Below are 21,131 nucleotides of genomic sequence, written 5' to 3' on the forward strand. Positions count from 1 at the left end.
TGTCCACAGGTTGACTGTGCTGGTCTCTATCAGTCACGTAGATTGTTGTGAGCAAGTTTGGTCTGATTCTCCCATTGTGCAGGAATTGCAAACCCAGGAACATCTCAAATTAGGAAATCCTGATGGGTTTGAAGAAGTTATACTCCACAATAATTCTCATAAGATACGGTGAAGGTCTTCCCAGTCTTCTGTAAGAAGTAAAATATTTCAGAGACCTTCATCATATCGACATGTTATATTCAGACTGTGGCTTGAAATCCTAAGAACAGTGTGGCCACCAGTTCTCTTTTATCTGCAGCCCACTGCCCCATATCCCAAGACCCAGGAACATGTTTAGAGGGACACAGGAGACTTCAGATGGAAGTGAAATTGGGAGAACCTATTGCTGTGTATGTGAACTCTGTTCCATTCACAGAAGACATCTATAACACAAAAGCACTCTCTGTTATCAAAGCTGAAGGCGGTGCTACAGGGTGGTGCTACAAATCTTGCTATAAATCTTAGCATCTGTTCTGACCTGCATAACATGGTGAACTTTGTTAATTGTGGGATAGTTAATGCCAATCTGAATGCTGTATTGCACAAAGTGAGCGGATAAGCAAGAGTGTTGTGTGTGGCGGGGGGGGGGGCTTTCAGGATTAGAAGATTAAATGTAATAGGCAGGCGGGAGGCTGGGTGACTCAGGGGATTGGTAAAGGATCTCAAGCCTTTCACTTCCTGATTAAAGGTTGAAAATTGTGACCTAAGTAATTGGAAGGTTTGCTGCCATTTGATTTTGCAACTTCATTTAGTTGGATTAATTCTTAGCTGATGGAAAGAATTTTTAAAAATGGAAATCTCCATCAGTTTGTCCAACTCAGAGTGATTCATAACCTGTTTTCTTCCAGAAAGCCAGGCATTCATTGCAGTCCTAGGAACCACTCCAATTATTTTCTCTGCACGTGCATCAAACAGTATCTTCACACCCTTGAAGATTTCTGACATTCACATGTCCTACAGGTCTATACTCTAAAAGACCTTCCCTACAAGAGAGAGAGAAATTCATCTAGGGAGGAAGGTCTTTTACTTCTTGAGCTCTGCCCACCTGTCCTGGAGGAAGTCTGTTGCACATAAAAAGTCAAACTGATCTTAGCAATGTGACGATCAGTGCTTGGAGATCTTCATGTTTCTGATATGGCCTTATTTATTTATTTAATGACATTTTTTGTGCCTCTTAATTCATAATAGAGTTCTCTGGGCTTCTCACAATAAGTGGGGAGATTTAAATATGGAAGAAATAGAATAGGCTCAAAATAAGACTCTTTCTGGCAATTAACTTCCTCATTTGTTTGGTGGAGACACCTAGGGCCTCCTAAAATAATCTTATGGTTTGGATAGATACATAAGGGTGAAGACAGTCTTCTGGGTTCCGTGCCATTCAGTGCTCTTAAGGATTCCTATTGCAAAGCTATAAAGAAAGTTTGAATGGGACCCTAAGATGTTTGAGCCATGCTGAAAACAAACCCACTCTGTAGACATGTCTGCATATAACCTTCCCCTAAATTGACTGTACCTTTGGCTGTGTCTTCATGGCAGTGCAGTGAAAGGGAGACTTGGGTGAGGTTTATTGCGTCATATGCTGATCTCCTACAGGTCAAGGCTGCCAATTTTTTTTAAAAAAGGATGCCACATGGCAAGTTCAAAGAATGAGAGGCTGTGCATTATTCGTTAAATTGCATACACACACTCCCACTTGATATTGGTGCAATTTAGCCTTCAGACTTCTAAGGCAGAGAACATGCAAAAGTGTAAAGTTTGAGTCTGTTCTGTGCAATAGATAGACCCATGGGCCTTCCCCTCCTACACTTCTGTTTCTGCCACTTACAGAATACTGTAGGTTTCTTTAAAAAAATTAACTGTGTACATTCTGTGGTAGTTAAGAGTGGTCTAAAAATTGCAGTAAGTGATTTTTAGATAGTGTGGTCAGATACAAGAGATGTATGGCAGGGTATGAATTGGCTAATAACTTTATATCTCCAGGAATTAGGGCTGGCGCAGTGGTCTAAACCACAGAGCCTAGGGCTTGCCGATCGGAAGGTTGGCAGTTCGAATCCCCGCAACGGGGTGAGCTCCTGTTGCTCGGTCCCTGCTCTTGCCAACCTAGCAGTTCAAAAGCACGTCAAAATGCAAGTAGATAAATAGGTATCTACTGGCGGGAAGGTAAACGGTGTTTCCATGCGCTGCTCTGGTTCGCTAGAAGTGTCTTAGTCATGCTGGCCACATGACCCGGAAGCTGTCTGCAGACAAACGCCGGCTTCCTCGGTCTATAGAGCGAGATGAGCGTGCCACCGCAGAGTCGTCCACGACTGGACCTAACTGTCAGGGGTACCTTTACCTTTTTATTTAGCCAGTAAATGGGTGGTAAGGAGAGTATATTGGGGAATATGATGGTACTTGGTGAGTGATTTGTCCTTGGGACTAGCAATGGGGCCAAGTAATTTATAGAGTCAAATATGTCTGTCTCTGTAGGTTTTCTATATACTCGAACACTGTCCTTTTACTGATCTGTGCCATATGGCTCCAGATAATGTTGAAAATGTGCATTTGACCAGAATAAACCCAAGTGGATCTTGGCATTCATGCTACTTTTGTGCTTCTGCTAATCATTTTGCATTGAAGCTGGTTTCTTTCTCTCTCTTTTTAACTTGATTGTTTTTTAAGTATAGTTTATACTGCATGAAAAAGTGCTTTTTTGCATAACGATTACTACCTTCCATGAATGGGTACATTCTTTTTAAATGGAAACAATGAAATGTAATACTAACTGCTCATAGTCCATTGTACCCCAGAATTCATCTAGGTTTTCAGTTAATTTTGTTGTAACAGTCATGAACAGGACATACTGTAAACAAGTTTTTCTAATCCTGACAATAATGTTGTTGTCATAGTAGTAGTAGTAGTAGTAATAATAATAATAATAATTTTATTATTTGTATGCCGCCCATCTAATTGGGTTGTCCCGACAAAATGTTAGTAGGCAGGCATTACTGTGCGCTGATGAAGTATCTGAATTGGCCACTCTGAGAACATTATGAAAATATTAAGAGTTGCATCAGATACTCTTCAGTTTCAATTTTATGGCAATTGAAACAGGCAATTTTGGTATGATGCAGATTTGTTTTGCAAATAATATTAACCTGCTTACAGTCCTGTTCGCCACTACTGGTACCCCAGGTAGTTTCAGCTTAGCTCCAAAAATTGTGCTATTTGCAGCTTTTTGTGAGAGAAAATAAATGATAGATGATAATGATAGAAAGAAATCAGGTGTCCCATAACAGCTAGGCTTTTCACATGCATTACTCTTGCCGCAAGGAAAGATGGTGATTATTGTCACTTGAGAATGACTTGGTTTTTTTTTGACAGCTGACATATTTGTCAGACTCCAATGAAAATACAAAAACAATGCAAGTGCATGCTTTGACAGACAATAGAAATGTGTCTAGTCAGTCACAACTAGATGCACAAGTTTCTTGTCCTTTGCTTTTCACAATACAAGTGTCCCCCCAGATGTAGTGATGGGAAGCAGTCATAGCCATTCAGATATGATGCTGTACATTGAGGAAGCTTTTTCAGCCACTACAGGGTCCTAAGTCTCTAGAAGTGTTAGGTCTTGACTCTTGCTATTTCACTATTCTTTGTGGAATTATCCTCTTGCCATGGTCTTTAAGTGGAATGGAGTAAAGTGAAAGTTTCACCAGGAATAACTGGGTTTACATTGCCTTTTGTTCACAATGCATGTTGCATTATTTCCACAGTCCTGATTCTAAGTAGAGCCTGAACACAAGTCAAAAATAGTGATGAGGATCTACCTTTAGCTCAAGAATGAGGCACCTGAGATCCTTCAGATGTTGTTGGAATACAACTCCCATCAATCCTGACCATTGGCCGTCCCATCACTTGAGGGGCACAGGTTCCCCATTCCTACCTTAGCTAATACCTGAAGGTGGGGGCAATGGAAGATTTACTCATTGTATGTTGAGGATTGGAAGGCTATTAAGAGGTAAAGATAAGATGTTGCTCCAATCAATGTGCCCTCTGAGTTACGATCAAGACTTACTGATCAGAAGTGAAGATGGATGGGAAGCATAATGAGCCTAACCCCTGCAAGGGTACCCATGATTGCCACTAATGTCTTGTGGGACTATAAGTGATGATACACTTTCAAAGCAAGCTGTGCTATCATAATGATTAAGGCCTTCCTTAAATGATAATTTCAGGTTATATTTTAGTGACTATGTTTTAATTTATATATTTTTTAATTGTTGCTATATCTGTACAGTGGTACCTCAGGTTACATATGCTTCAGGATACATACGCTTCAGGTTACAGACTCCGCTAACCCAGAAATAGTGCTTCAGGTTAAGAACTTTGCTTCAGGATGAGAACAGAAATCATGCTCTGGCGGCGCGGCGGCAGCGGGAGGCCGCATTAGCTAAAGTGGTGCTTCAGGTTAAGAACAGTTTCAGGTTAAGAACAGACCTCTGGAACGAATTAAGTACTTAACCTGAGGTACCACTGTATTGTCCCTGTTATACCTAATTACAAATTCAAATGTATCCCTATCGTGTTTTATGACTTCCTTGATATCGTATGTGGGCTGGAACAGGTCTGTGACCATAATAATAAATTCATTCATTCACTTTCAAAGCAAATTTTGATGTAGGCAAATGAAAACAAAAAACCAAAGCAAACAGAAAAATCGCACCCTTTATATTGAAACACAGTAACAGCTCAGGTACAATCTAAAAAAAACAAAACCCAAAAGCAAATCACACATTGTTTCATTTTTGTTCTTTACAGGGTTATTGACAATGAAATTAAGGTCAAAAATAATATCCAGGTACATAAAGACAATTTTTTGAATGTGTGGCATCGCCCCAAGACTAAAATTTCTTTGTTTTGAAGAAGTCTTCAGAGCGTATAACAGAGGCCACTTTATTTCAGGGTCCTATAGCTCTGTGGAATACGCCATAGTTTTTTCATTGTCATTTGCTTTGTTTATTGCCGTTTTGACCACACCATAGTTGGTAATTGCAGCTTGTGGACGCAGCTGCAAATTGCCCGCTAACTCGGTGATTCTTGTTGATCAACTATCATTACAGTGAACTAAATTTGAAGTGAAGAAAGAAGAGAATGAAATCCTACCGAGAATAAGAATTCAGTTGTTCACCTCCTAGGGCTTGGTGATTTTGGATATTGAGCCAGAGCAGGGTTTCCCAAACTTGGATCTCCAGCTGTTTTGGGACTACAACTCCCATGATCCCTAGCTAATAGTACCAGTGGTCAGGGATGATGGGAATTGTAGTCCAAAACACCTGGAGGGCCGAAGGTTGGGGATGCCTGAGCCCAGAGCCTTTGGCAATGAGGCTCAAGCATCTTACTCTGTGTGCCACTTTCAAGAAGAGGGACTTTTCTGCCTTCATCTCTGTTACAATATGGCACCGCCAGTTCTCCTGGCAGTTCTGCTGGCGCAAGGGAACTAAAAGGGTTCCACTTGGCTATAAATCCTAAGACTATGGCCTAGCACTTCATTTTGAGAAACTAGTTATTGAAGTAGAACTATGCAACTCATGGGACGCGGGTGGTGCTGTGGGTTAAACCACAGAGCCTAGGACTTGCTGATCTGAAGGTCGGCGGTTCGAATCCCCGCGACGGGGCGAGCCTCCCGTTGCTCGGTCCCTGCTCATGCCAACCTAGCAGTTCGGAAGCAGGTCACAATTCAAGTAGATAAATAGGTAATCCTCTGGCGAGAAGGTAAACAGCGTTTCTGTGCGCTGCTCTGGTTCGCCAGAAGCGGCTTAGTCATGCTGGCCACATGACCCAGAAGCTGTACGCCGGCTCCCTCAGCCAATAAAGCGAGATGAGTGCCGCAACCCCAGAGTCAGCCACAACTGGACCTAATGGTCAGGGGTCTCTTTACCTTTTTATGCAGCTCATAGACAATTCATACCTGCTTGACTGGCAACTCAGTACTGTACTTGTTTTGTTTCCCGATCACTAGCCTAGAATGCCAGCAGCTGCTACTGTAAGTTAGGGAAGATTTGCACTGCTAACTTTAAGCTAGTTTTAAGGTAGTTTAGCTACCAGGATTTGCTGTTCCCAGCCCCTCCTCTCCAAAAATCCTGAGAGTTACAGTGGTACCTCTAGTTATGAGCTTAATTTGTTCCGGAGGTCCGTTCTTAACTAGAGGCGTGCTTTCGCTAATGGGGCCTCTTGCTGCCGCTGTGCCTTCAGCACACGATTTCCATTCTCATCCTGGGGCAAAGTTCTCAACTCAAGGTAACTCTTCCAGGTTAGCGGAATTTGTAACCTGAAGCATTTGTAACTCGAGGTACCACTGTATTTTAAAGCAGTGTTCTAGAAGCCTTCAAAGCTAATTTCCAGGGTTTCTTGAATGGCACAGAGCCACAGCATTTCTGATCTGTTTCTTTTTCTCTTGTAAATGTGTCTTTAGGCAGATCAAATGTTTCTCAGGGTGGTGTTTGCAGGAAAAGGCAGCGCGTATCTAAATGTAGAGCAGCACAACAAACGTTTGTACTAACTTAGAAATCAGTGAAAATGCTCTTTCCTCTAAATTTTGAAAAGGGAGCATTTTGGTTGGAAACTTGAGCTGAGATGTCTGGTTTATAGAGTGGCATGTGAATGTTAATAAGTAAATGGCACATAATAAAGGAAAAGTCACCCTCTCTAGGTGCGGCCATCTCACAGGGTTATGAAAAGTGTACAGTGAGATAGTGGCTACATTATCATTCACCTGAATCCTTTGGTATAGGGGACAAAATAGATCAGAATCTTATTTTGTCAAAGGCAATTTCAGTAGGACTAACATCAGTGGCAGCTCAAAGTTTTTGCTGGCTCTTGGAAAATCTCACTTTTAACTTCTCCAAATATCTGGAGTATCCAGGCAAACCTGTTGACTGGCTGGTTGGTGGGAAAGCATTCACCAAAGAGGAGTAGCCTAATGCAACCTCTCTCAGTAACAGGTTCCCAAGACTAAGTGCATAATGCAGATCTGAAGACTTTGTGGTGCTCACTGGCATGGCATAGACTCTGTGTTATCCAGGACCTGAAGGATTTTGGTATGGCACGAGTGTATCGGCATAAACTACTTACTGCTCCCACATCCTATTAATGTTTCCAGGTTTCCTAATGGCACCTGACTTTGGATTGAGCAGTAGCAAAGGGTGAATAAATAATATAAATTTCAAGGAGCCAGCCACCAAATATTTAGTCACCCGGAATTATTTAAATCCCTCGGCGCCAGCTTCCTATTTTTAAGAGTCCAGGCTCCCTGGCACCTGGTTTATTCCATTCCCAGTGATTGTTTCTAGCCATTATTTAGGATGCCTTTATTAACTTCACAATGGAAAAAAAGAGTCTTAACCAGTCTTTTTGAAATCGTGTTTACTTAAATAGAGAGGGCCAAAATCAACTCATTTTTTTGCAATGCCATTTAGCAATTTATTGACTCACCACACGAGCTCTGCTTAGCTCTGCAGCATAAGAAGAAGTGCCGTCTTTTCTCCAGCTAAATAGCTAAAAGGCGTTTATATTATATGCATTTTAAAATGTTTACATTGCATGCTCTTCATGCATCTGAATCTTTCCGTATGGTGCAGTTCTGTAATGAACAGGGATCACGTGGCTCCTTTGTGGCACAGCTGTCAAAGGGGTGGGGGAGCATATCTTTATTTGCCTAATGTAGTATGAGAGCATCACCCAGAAAAGTAGTAATTTACTTTGCAGTTGGGGAAATTAAAATCTGTTCTTCCATTACAGAGTGTTTGCTGAAAATTTATAGTCTTTCGGTAAGGGATCAAAATCCAAAGAGGTACATTGCTGAATCCCAGCCTCCCGTTATGAGTGTAGTTATTAAGGAGAAAACTGGAGTAGGCTGGTGGGTGGATTCCAGTGTGTATAGAGTGTTTCTGAAGGATTAATTTCTGAAATATGGATAGCATGCACATTTTCACAGCCTCAGCACAAGAAGTAAAGCAATGATGACATTGTAGTTATGAAGCCAGCTTCTCCTTCTCACTTTCCATTCACACTTTCTTCCTCCCCTTTGGCTTTCTAAACAGGCTATAATCCTGCTGTGAGTATTTTCCCATTGATGAGAATAGGATTTTCTGATTAATAGACATTGGAGGATTGCAATTTAGATGTCAAGGACTGTTCCAGTGTCACAAGGCAGCTGTGGCAGACTCATGGGAAGGGCCAGACAATTTGGTACAAAAGTGTAAGAGTTTATTAACAGAAGCCTGAAGAAGCCGTGTTCCTTTCCTTCCATGATACGTGATCATCAGATCATAAGAACACTTGAGGCTTAACTATGAAGCAATGCGTTCTTAGAGATGTCATGATTTCTGGACAACAGAAAAGTTCTTTGTCCTTTCCTTCTGCGCTTTTGCTGTATTGTGACTTTCTTGGGGAAACTCTACATTAAGAAAACCTAGTCCTTGAACACACCTTGTGTAGCATTCTCTGTAGACTAAAATTAGCTTTTTTCCCTTAACTTGCAGTGGGCTGGAGATAGCTTCTGCCAGAATCTCTCTTACTAGGGATTTGACTTGAGCCACCTCACCTTTGTGACATGTGTATATCTAAGGGTAAATGTAGACATCAATTCAGCAGCCAATGAGCAAAACATACTTTTTATGCCCTTTCAAAACAGCGCTTTTCGGGCCTACCCTTCAGCACAGTGTAGTCTACCACAGTGTTTTTCAACCACTGTTCCCTGGTGTGCCGTGGGAAAAATTCAAAAGATTTAAAAATAAAGTATTTTATAATTTTTCATATTTCTGTTTACTTACTATTTCATAATAAACTAATTATAAAATACTTTCTTTGTGTTTATTTGATTCCTATTCAAGAGAATTACTTTATATATAGTCAATATAGGCACAGAGTTACATTTTTTAACATTTTCTAATGGTGGTGTGCCTTGTGATTTTTTTCATGAAACAAGTGTGCCTTTGCCCAAAAAAGGTTGAAAAACACTGGTCTAGCAAAAGGACCGAACCTAGTTGACAAGAGTGCAGTTTGATGCTGGCCACACTTTATGGAGAGGCACAAAAGGAAACTAAAGGCTAGTGTTGAGATAACTTGGGTTGGTGTTTTGGCGAAATATTTTATTTCCATTGCTTTGGGGGGTTAATAAAGCTCCTAGTGCAGCTGGCTACTCCTCATGTAACCATCTTGGCGATGCGCCTTGCTGATTGCCTTCAATCTCCTGTGCTTTCATCCATGCTCTGCTTCTCGGTGCTTCCTGGTAAATCCAGTCCATGAGACACTAGGAGTGACGTCTCTTCACACATCTACTTCTCATGCTTTGTTTCCTGGTCACCTTGCACTGCGTAGATAAGCTCTGGAATTCATTCCTGCAAGAAGCAGTGATGGCCGCCAACTTGGATGGCTTTGAATGAGTAATAGACAAATTCATGGGGGGATAAGGCTATGTTTTGCCTCTGCTGTCACAGGAAGTATGCCTTAATGCCAGTTGATGGGACTTGCAAGGGGTCCTGTAGGTCCTGTTTTCAGTCTACCCATGGGCATTTAGTTGGCTACTGCAAGAGCAGGATGCTAGCCCAGATGGACACTGAACCAGCAGGCGCTTTTATGATATTATGCTGCTAAGTTTCTTATATTCTTCTAGCATGATTTAATATTGCTACAGGTGGTATACATGATTCTCCCCTCATTCCTCTTTATCCTCATTAGTAACCCTGCAGGCTCTGAGACTGACTGCACCTACCCAGTGCACTTCATGGCCAAATGGGTATTTGAAGCCTGGTTTTCCAGCTTCCAGTCCATCACACTTAACTATTCCTTCCTTTGCCCCCTGTTATTTTCCCCCTCGCTTGAACAGATGCACTTAAGGCAGCACCAACTTATTCAATAAAAATGTTATTCCATGCAAGTGTTATCTGAGACATCTGCCTAGGCTTGCCTAGTAAATGGTAACTGTAATTTGGGGGTGAAAGAACAACATGAATTTTGTGTGTGCGTGTTTCACAGTGATTTGTAATACAGTATGCACAGATTAATATTCTTAACTATTACTTTGGTTTTTTTCCTCTTTTTGTATCCTTCCTAGGAAACAAAAAAAAATGCAATGGTTAATGAACGTTCTCCTTTTCATCTTTCATAGGTGACTTTAGGTGGGACCTTTATTGGCATTGGACGCAAAACTCCAGATTGCCAGGGGAACACCAAGTATTTCCGCTGCAAGTTCTGCAATTTCACCTACATGGGCAATTCATCGACAGAGCTGGAGCAACACTTCTTGCAGACCCACCCAAACAAGATAAAATCCACCATTCCTGCCTCTGAATCCAGCAAAGCCTCAGACAGGAACTCGAGCAAATCCAGTCCTACTGTTCGATCATGTGAGGCTGCAGATTTGGGAAAGTGGCAGGACAAGATCACCATAAAAGCAGGAGATGACACTCCAGTTGGTTACTCAGTTCCCATCAAACCTCTCGAATCCTCAAGACAAAACGGTACGGATGCCTCCAGTTACTACTGGTGCAAATTCTGCAGCTTTAGTTGTGAATCATCCAGCTCGCTGAAACTGTTAGAACATTACAGCAAGCACCATGGGGGGAGCCAGGCAGGGGGCCCTCACCCAGATCGGAATGACAAGCTCTCAAGGGGGTCGGTCATTAATCATAATGACTTAGCCAAAAATTCAGATGGAGAGTTAGCAACAAAGACTGAGAAGGGCTCTAGCGTGGCCAAAAAGAAAGACTTTTCCAGCTCAGGAGTGGAGGACAACATGGTGACAAGCTACAATTGTCAGTTTTGTGATTTTAGATACTCTAAGAGCCATGGCCCAGATGTAATAGTGGTGGGGCCTCTTCTTCGTCATTATCAGCAGCTACACAACATTCACAAGTGTACCATTAAGCACTGTCAGTTTTGTCCCCGAGGCCTCTGTAGTCCAGAAAAGCACCTTGGAGAAATTACTTATCCTTTTGCTTGCAGGAAAAGTAATTGTTCCCACTGTGCTCTCTTGCTCTTGCACTTGTCCCCTGGGATGCCAGGAGGCTCCAGAGTCAAGCACCAGTGTCACCAGTGCTCTTTCTCCACCCCCGATGTAGACGTTCTCCTGCTTCACTATGAAACCACACATGAAGCCCAGGCGACTGAAGTCAAGCAAGAAGCTAATGCCCCGCAAGGGTTGGATGGGCTGCTGAGTGTCAAAGAAAGCAAAGACCACACGTGCACCAAATGTGACTTTGTCACTCAGGTAGAAGAGGAGATTTCTCGACACTACAGGTAAAAAAAAAGTGATTGCGTGTGCTATTTAGCATTAAGGTTTAAATGTGGGAGCTTAAGGTTTAAATATGGTAGCTTACCTGCACATAGGGCCCGTTCAGATGCTTATCCAGCTTTTGATCCCTTCAGACAATTGCGAGCATTCATGCCCTTCCATGTGAAAATAAGGTAACAACTGATGTGAGGCCTCTGTTTGTGTGATTTCTCTCTCCTCCCTTTCGGGTGAGAAGACGCAAGGAGCTGCAAGCTGGGAGTGTTTGCACTGTAGGTTAGTTCTCAAGAGCTACTGCCCTCAAATATGATGGCCAAGGGCAAGGGTAGCCATTGTGGTGCCCTCTAGTGATTGTTGGATTGCAGCTCTCATCAGCCTCAGCCACTCTGGCCAATGGTCAGCAATGATGGGACTTGTAATCCGACAGCATCTAGAGCAGGGATCAGCAAACTTTTTCAACAGGGGGCCGGTCAACTGTCCCTCAGACCTTGTGGGAGACCGGACTATATTTTGAAAAGAAAAATGAACGAATTCCTATGCCCCACAAATAACCCAGAGGTGCGTTTTAAATAAAAGGACACATTCTACTCATGTAAAAACATGTCCGCAGGATGGATTTAGAAGGCATTTGGGCCGGATCCGGCCCCCGGGCCTTAGTTCGCCTACCCATGATCTAGAGAGCACTACATTGACTACCTTTGATGTAGCACAATTTTCATATCAGAAAAGGACAACTTGTAGAATACTCTAGTTAACCCATAAGTCTATGAAAGTGAAGGAAGCAACTATTTTCTTAAAACGTAAGAGCCTCATGGAAGAAGAAAAACTTCAGAAAGAAATGGAATAGCCCCTGTATTCCCCAGATCTGCTAATCCTGATTACCCAAAGCACTGCTTCATCCAGTATAGATCTGGCCAGGCTCTAGGATCAGCTTCAGAGGCCTTGCCTTAAGTGCCATCATCTCAAGCCATTTTGTGAGTAAGCCTGAGAGACAAGATTTGCCCTCCAGCAACATCTGGAGAGCGGCACGTTGTCTACCCCTGTGCTACAGAAAACGAAACGTGGGCATCTTGAGAACACGCTGAATAGGCTTCATGAAATGAAAAAGGAGGGTTCTACACTATAATAGAACCATTCAGTTGAGATAAAAGAGGAAAGTACCTGGACATTGCTCAACTGTCAGCTGTATTGACTAGATCTGAGGAGCCCATAAATTAATGGCGCCTGTTGCTCATATGTAACTAACAGCTGTAGCCCACACAAGTTACAGGCTCCAGCATGTATTTCCCCTTTTGATGCAAGCGGGCCGTAGGGGTGCTGTTAGGATTAATTGGTTAACAATTGTAAACAGCTTTGAAGATGAAAAGTTGTTTCTGTGTCTTAGGTGGTATTATAATTTATTTTTATTAGTGCAGCTCTGGGCCATATTGGAAAACTTGACTACACAGCACTTTGACCACACTTTGAACGGCCTTTCTTAAGTCTTAAGAGCTTTCAGGTGACAGAATACTCTTCTGCAGAGAAAGCTTTAGCCAATGTTTTTGTCTGCTTAAATTAAGATGTCCCTTCCCAGGAAAAGATAATAGTTTTTTATTCCCCAAAGTGGATTTTTATATTTAGACCTTTAGATTATTGGCCTAGTTTTCAAAAGAACCGAGTGTCATATAGTTCCCGTTGACGTCAATGGTACATAATACTGTTGGAAAAAAATCACACCACTTATTTAGGTGACTAAATATGCTTTTGGGAACCTAAAATTAGGCTCTTGTGCTTCAAAAAATCTTGGCTAGAATTCTACAAACCTTCTGGCACAACAACCCAGCATTTATTCTGTATATATATTTACGTATACTTTACCCCAAAAAACCCATATGATCTCTTTTTTTAGACGGTTGCTCTGTAAAATATATATGATCAAAGTTTTCATTGTTCTTTCTATTCCTTTTTACTATATTTTTTATTAATTTTCAAAAAAAGTTTATACCAGATTCTGCAAAATATTATATTTCTCTATATACAAGCTTGTCAGCTTTAAAACTTTGGTTTTAAGATAAAGCTTTAAAAACTGGGTTAAATGTATTATAATCAGTTCACAATTTCATTTTTAATCGTTAATTTGAATAGTATGTCTGTGACACCAGGTTATACCAACACTGTGTGGACAGAGTCCTGCTTGTGGAACAAGATTTCCATTTCCTCTCTTTCCTTATATCCCCTCCTATCTGCTCCAGCCCCGCCCCCTCTTCCAATCTGATTTTGGGGGTTTATGAGAGGGTTGGTAGGGACGGGAGAGGAAGGGAAGCTTCGTTGTACACACAGAAATCTGTTGCATGAGCACCGAATGAGCACAGTCTGCAGCACAGAATACAGCCCAGGGCATCTGGGATTGTTAAACATTTGTCCAAGTGAGCCTTCTGAAAATGGTTCCTTTAGTTTAAATCATCAAGGTGCAGGCTGCAGTCCTATGGAAAGCTAAGCCTATGTTTAGCCTTATTGTGGCATGCTTGAACGTCCAAACCCACTCTGAGCAACCAACCATGGTTTAGTTCATTACAACAAACCATGGCTTATTGTTGGCTTACGGATCTTGGTGTGTTTTAAGAAACATTTGCCATTACATCTGAGCCCAGCATTCTGGCTTAATCCTGGATAGTTTTGATGCCTTACTCAAAATAGTTTGCCAAACTACAGCAGCACAAAGCAAGAACAGTTAGGAAATGAAACTGCTGCCCTGAGTAGACAATTCTCTATGGACCTTTTCAGAAGAAGCACTTGTTCTTACTACAACTTGGCAACAACCTTCTTTCTCTTCCCAACGACTCCCTCTCAAGCAACTTGCCTAGTTTTGCCACTTCATAATAATAATAGGAATAATAAGAAGTGGGTTCCATCTGCATTGTTGCTAACCATGTTTAATGGGAACAGTAACCAGGCCTGGAATCAGTGTTTAAAACAAGGAATTGCAAAACCTGATTACCAGGGAATTTTATTCATGTTAACCATGGTTTTCAGCAGTGCAAACATAAAAAGCTGCATGTGGCTAAAGCAAGCTTATGGAGACAGGGGGAATTTGCACAGGACAGTGGTAGGGAAGGGGATGGAGTGCCTGAGTCCACAAAATGCTCTGATCATCTAAACATCACAAGGAAAATCAGGAATTTGATTACTAAACCTGGGACTTGCATCATGTAACAGTATCTTGGTGCAAGTCATATTTTGAGTAAGTTCAGTCATGACAGAAAGAAAGCAATGAAGGCACACACAATTTTATCAATACCAAATAGCATATTGAGAAAGTGGTTCTCCTGTATTGCTTAACTTGATGTAGATTGCTTACAAAAATCCCAGATGTGGTTCTGATTAAAATCTGGTTTAAATCGTATTTATGCTTTCATCTTTAATATTTAGAAAACTTATAAAAGGAGAGTAAAATTTACATAAATGTCCTGCTGCCTTTATCAATTTAATGGTTTGTGTGTAAAAAACACACCCTGCTTTCTTTCTTTCTTCCATATTTCTTCAATTAAAATTCATCAAACTTTAGCATTTTACCAAATCTCTTTTCTCTCTCCCCACTCAATCAGTAAAGGCCTAGGTATATGACATACCATTTGTTAAAGTAATAATTTTATGAATTATAAAAACAAATTCCAGGTTTTTGTGGGGGTGATCTGAATTGGCATCCTAATTCAGATCACCAATGTACTCTTAGCTGTAACAAATTATTGCGGGTTCTGGTGTTTTCAATTTAGGTGTTTGGTTTAAATCTAAATATTTAGGTCACCTTCCACTTTTTCTAAGGCTTTCATACATTAAATGAAACCTGTGAAATCTGGTATAATCCATATTGCAAATCTTAACTGATTCGAAAAATCTTAATCGTCATTGTGCTCTTCACAGAATCCTAGGACCTGTAATGTTGCAGATCTCTGCAAATGGATAATGCTACCCTCTCACACAATTCATTTGTTTGGAATTATTATAATTTATACTACTTTAATATGTAGACAGAACCTTACACCAGAAGAATTTGCACTGTCTAATTGGTGTATGAATAGCCACCTTTTTTTCATAAATGTCCTAATTTCGCCCTAAGATCAGGTCTAGAGAAAGGGGTAATTTGATGCACACTTTTTGGGTTGGATTAAGCAAGACACAAACCAGGAGCTCAACAGACACAGCACCAACTTCCTACTTCCTGTATCATTAGGCACCCTCTTTAGAGTAGCAAACCTCTGGCAGTTTAGGACAATTGAGTTTTTTGGGGGAGGGCAAACCCTATAGTTCAAACCACTATACATCTTTTCTAAACCAAGGGTAGCCATTGTGGGGTAGTCAAACATGGATTTGATGTAGTAGTTTAGATATAGACTACAGCCCCAGATAGCCATTTATTAAGGATAATGGGAGTTGTAGTCCCAAACACCTAGACTCTACTACGTTAGCTACTTTGGTCCTTGATTACAACATTCCAGATATTGAAATCTTGTGATCCCAGAGAGCCAATCCAATGTCTGTGCCTGCTACTAAGATGCAGAGGTTGCTGAGCAAATGATTGCTATGGAAAGCTTTCAGTGCATTTCTTCCAGACTTTTCCTTATTGCCTGTCTGCCTATTTCCTTACTTCCAGACCTGCCTTCTAGTAGGTTTCCTGCCTTTGCTGTGCACTTAAAACCCAGGAACTATGACACTATCTGAGCTTCCTTTCCAGGATGTGAACTGCATCTTGGCATGCCTCATCAACTTTCAGTTTGCACTATCTAAAAACTCCCTAGTATATTATAATATACAGGAGGAAAAGGATCAGCTCTTGTTAAAAGGATGGGTGTGCTTGTGAGCCAAATGCAGTTCTTAATGAAGACAGTAGGAGCCTAGCCACTGGCTTTAGTTGGACTAGATTTCCCCATTCATTTTTCCAGCAACTAGTGTTGCTATGGCAATAACACATTTCTTGCAAGTGTTTGGTCCTGTATAACATAGTCCAGGGCTCATTTACTCTACTCTCCCAGTCCACTTAATTTGGCCGGGTTTGCTTTATATGTGGCAATTTTTCCTACACAAAAACATGGTTCTTGGGGGTAGGTGGGATTTATGTATGGGAGAAAGTACACACATTCATATGTATTTTGCCATTTTAAGTATGCAGTTTGGGAAAGCTGTTGAAACTGCGCTGTATTTGTGGCAAAATTGTATGCATTGTGAATTTATGTGCTTTAGTAACAATATTTCCTTATCCAGATACGGTCCTTGCATAGGAACATTGTTCTATGGCGTACACATCCCTTAGTATTGTTGAACTCCAATACATAAGATGTGTTTCTACATGTGCATTTTTGGAATAAGGATTGGTTGCAGACTTGTGCATATTTTGGTACAGGACAGAGCCTTTTTTGCGGGGGGGGGGAGTATATCCATTTTATTACAAATCCTCTCACTCCGGGGTCCTGATCCTGACTGGGAAGTCTGTGTGCTACTGTAATGCTAATAAAACAGTATCATGTTAGCTCATAAAACGTGTTCTGTTACTATGGCATACACAGGAAATTGGCAACATATTGTTCCAATGTGGGAACATATGTTTTACATAGTTCAGTAATACAGTACTTTGCATGGTCTGCTTGAATGAAAATAGGCATGTGTGTTATTCTAAGGTATATAAGACACTTATATTGCCTGTACTGGAGATTGCATATTAGGTAATTCCCCTGCTTTCCTAGTTGAAGTTTTATGATTGATCCAAGTTTCTCTCAACCCCCGCCCCTGCCCCACATTTCACAGCACCGTGTAATACTCTACCACATAATCTGGTCTCTTGCTTTTAAAAAGACAAGTCTCTTAATTAAAAACCTTGATAATTTCCATAAAAGAAAACATATTATTTGTTTCTTGCAAAAAGCAATTGCATTTGAATTAATCAGTTTTAGTTCCAATGGTTCCCTGTGCTCTGATTTGTTTTTAATGAACTATATATTGTTGAAGGAAGCAAAGTTATCAAATACAATTGGACAATTTAAGTGAAACTCCATGCAGCCTATTACCTGTATATCACAGGTTCACAATCTGTTTGCCATTTTATCATTAAATCCAAACCCTGTAGTTGCAAAATAAATTGAATCACAATAAAGACAATGATTTTGAAGTATTACAGTCAAACCTCGGTTGCTGAACATAATCTGTTCTGGAAGACCTTTTGACTTCCGAAATGTTTGATAACCGAGGTGTGGCTTTTTGCACTCAAGCGGAAGCCGCATCGGACGTTCGGGTTCCGAAAAATGTTCAAAAACTGGAGCATTTTCGTCCGGGTTTTGGGCGTTTGGTACGATAATAGAGGCATTCGGGAACCGAGGTTTGACTGTATTCCTGTGGGAAAAAAATCCAAGAAAAATAAACATTGGCTTCTAGTTTTCATGATATGCATCCAGTTTTTGCCTATCCACACATATGGTAATAAAACAAGGGAGTTTCCATAATTTTGCACAATTCTCATGAGTTCTAACAGCCATCTGTTAAAAAATAGAACTATTTTTGGTTTCCAAAGCTCACTATTTCCATTGCTGATGTGAACACCTTTTTTATAGCTGCTCCGATAAGACTTCAAACACATTTAATTAAACTAGCAAATAACAACAAAAGCCCATAACAGGTGCCAGGGGCAGAACAGGTAACTTAAGAACCTAAGAAGAGACTCATCTAGTCCTACACTGCTCTCACACTGGCCAACCAGATGCCTGAGAGCAGCAGCATTTTCACCATTTGTGATTCCCAGGAAATGGTATTTAGAATCATACTGTCTCAGACAGTGAAGGTAGAATATGGTGCACATGTTCTCTCTGACAGTGGAGGTAGAGCACACCCGTTGCAATTAATTTAGTACCAGTCTAAAACTATACATAGAGCATGGAGATAGGAGTGTCTGTATCGCTGGGAGTGAGTGAGAAATGAGTTGCAGGCGACATTGGAATGCTAGGTTTATAAATCAGGGGTCAGCAAACTTTTTCAGCAGGGGGCCGGTCCACTGTCCCTCAGACCTTGGGGGGCCCCCGGACTATATTTTGAAGGGGGGGGGGAATGAATGAATTCCTATGCCCCACAAATAACCCAGAGATGCATTTTAAATAAAGCCACACATTCTACTCGTGTAAAAACATGCTGATTCCTGAACCGTCCACAGGCTGGATTTAGAAGGCGACTGGGCTGGATCCAGCCCCCGGGCCTTAGTTTGCCTACTCATTAATTAGACCCTGCAAGCTTCTGCCAGATGTGGCTTCTGCTATCACTGCATTGCCTTCTGATGTCTCTCTCAATTAGTATGTTCTGACCACAAATTATTATAAATCTATACCACTAAATTTTGTGATATTAGGTTATTCATATGCTGCATTTTTAACTCTTCATCTAAAAAAGAACCTTGGTACTGAGATTTCGGGAAGTGGCAGAGATGGACTGAAATAATAGAATCTCTAGAGGGGTAGCTATGCTAGCATGTGGCTACAACAGTATTGTAGCACCTTAAAGACTAAAAAAAACCTGTCATAAACCAGGGTAGTTTATATAGTACCCTCAATATGTTTTTGAGAGAGCCAGGGTGGTGTAGTAGTTAAGAGCGGTAGTCTCGTAATCTGGGGAATCGGGTTCGCGTCTCCGCTCCTCCACATGCAGCTGCTGGGTGACCTTGGGCCAGTCACACTTCTTTGAAGTCTCTCAGCCCCACTCACCTCACAGAGTGTTTGTTGTGGGGGGGGGGGAGGGAAAGGAGAATGTTAGCAGCTTTGAGACTCCTTAAAGGGAGTGAAAGGCGGGATATCAAATCCAAACTACTACTACTACTACTACTACTACTACTACTACTACTACTCCTCCTCCTCCTCCTCCTCTTCTTCTTCTTCTTCTTCTTCTTCTTCTTCTTCTTCTTCTTCTTCTTCTTCTTCTTCTTTGGTTCCCAACTTCCCATGATTCCTGACCATTGGCCATACATATTGAGGCTGACAGGGATTGTAGACTAGCAATATTTGGAGGGGGCGATGTTGACTACCTCTGGTCTAAGCTTTTGTACTTTAGTCCGTTAAAGCTTTTTTTCCAAAATAAATGTAGGCTAGTCTTTAAGATGCCACAAGATTAACACAGTGAGTAGCAGAGACTATCCTGTAATTTGGTTCTCCTCAATTTGCAGCAGTTTTAAATTAAGTGTTGATTTTTTTTTATTCCATGATACGTTCTAAATACAGATTGTTTCTTTTCAAAGCTTGTATCACCTGTTGTATTTTTTCCTGTTTATCAATACAAATTTAATTCACACTTTATTATTGTTGTTGTTGTTGTTAGTATTATTTTCAAGACTTTAGCCTTGGCCCTCACATTGCTGGATCCTATCCCAGTGCCTTTGTGTACAGTGCAAATATCTGTGAGGAGTGGGACTTTGCACATGAAGACTTGCATGAGAATTGGAACCCTGGTCATTCGTGCTTCCAGATCACTCGGATTGTAATTCACACATGTAACTATACACTTGAAGGCCACTCACTACAGATGTTTGCAGTGTATGGGGAGACATCTGGAAAGCAACATGTGACATTGAGGGCAGGGCTCTTGGATTTTGTCAGTATGGGACCAATAGTGCCTGCATAGGATTAGGGAAGGAGATAGAAAGGAGACATAGAGTGAAGAACAGACCTAGAACAGAATAATGGTAGATATATAATGAGAGATATAATGAAGATAAATAATGAAGAGCAGATACGATTTGGCATGTTGGGTTTAAAGGTGGAACCTAGTGCTGGAATGGTTAAAAGCTACTGGAACAGGAAATATTTGTTTCTATGCATTTTTGGCGTCTTTGGGGAAATAAATGGATGTAGGTTATGCAATATTAATTTTGCTTTCATTTCTCTCTCTTATCAGGAGAGTCCATAACTGTTACAAATGCCGACAGTGCAGCTTTACAGCTGTTGATACTCAAACCCTACTGGAGCACTTCAACACTGTGCACTGCCAAGAGGTGGACATCACCACAGCCAATGGGGAAGATAGCCATGGGGTGGCTGCTGCTCTCAAGGAAGAGCCCAAAATTGACCTAAAGGTCTATAGCCTGATCAGTGCAGACCCCAAACTGGGAGAGCCCGTCTCTGAAAGTATAGTGAAGAGGGAAAAGCTGGACGAGAAGGAAGTACTGAAGGAGAAATGTTGGCCTGATGGGTCCAGTGACGATCATCGTGGTGCACCTTGGAGAGGAGTGGACATTTTGAGGGGGAGCCCTTCCTTTACCCAAACAAGCTTGGGCCTTCTGACCACAGTGTCTGTGGGCCAAGAGCAGCCAAAGCCCTTAAGGGATAGTCCAAACGTAGAAGCTGCCCATCTTGCACGGCCTGTTTATGGCTTGCCTGTCGAGACCAAGGGGTTCCTGCAAGGAGTTCCCCAAGGAAGCGGAGAGAAAGCTGGACCACTCCCTCAGCCATATCCTGGATCTGGTGATAACAAGGCGAAGGATGAATCTCAGTCCCTCCTACGGGTAGGAAATTCTATTTTTATTTTTGTCTGTGCATGTTTATGGTTCATTTATTCCGAGCTGATTCTCAGTAATCAAGCACACATTACTGATGTTGGCACTTGAAGCAATTCAGACTTACATGAGTAGATTGTAAAGGAATCGTTTTAAGAGCATTTGTACAAAGCTATACATGCTAGTTGCAGTAGTAAGTGATCTTTGTTTGCCTTTGCCATTAAATTTGGTTGTACTGCGATAATCATTCCTGCTGATTTTGCAAGATGATGTTACATTTGGAAAAGAAAAGCACAGAGCCCCAGAAGGCTGCACATCTGTTGC

At 41.3% G+C, this 21,131-nt stretch overlaps 1 protein-coding gene across 5 annotated transcripts in view; it reads left to right on the forward strand.

Moving 5' to 3' along the window:
• The window catches only part of TRPS1 (transcriptional repressor GATA binding 1), a 232,240-nt gene that overhangs the window by 72,691 nt on the left and 138,418 nt on the right, over positions 1-21,131 (forward strand). For 4 of the 5 annotated variants that reach the window (XM_081918655.1, XM_081918656.1, XM_081918657.1 and 1 more), the window contains 2 exons: positions 10,190-11,319; positions 20,210-20,816. In XM_081918655.1, the coding sequence (XP_081774781.1) occupies positions 10,190-11,319; positions 20,210-20,816 (1,737 nt within the window). The remainder of the gene's footprint in view (positions 1-10,189; positions 11,320-20,209; positions 20,817-21,131) is intronic. The other variant, XM_081918659.1, reaches the window with a different exon arrangement.

Source organism: Podarcis melisellensis, assembly GCF_964234715.1.
Source record: "Podarcis melisellensis genome assembly, chromosome: 7".
In the NCBI taxonomy this organism is placed as follows: domain Eukaryota; kingdom Metazoa; phylum Chordata; class Lepidosauria; order Squamata; family Lacertidae; genus Podarcis; species Podarcis melisellensis.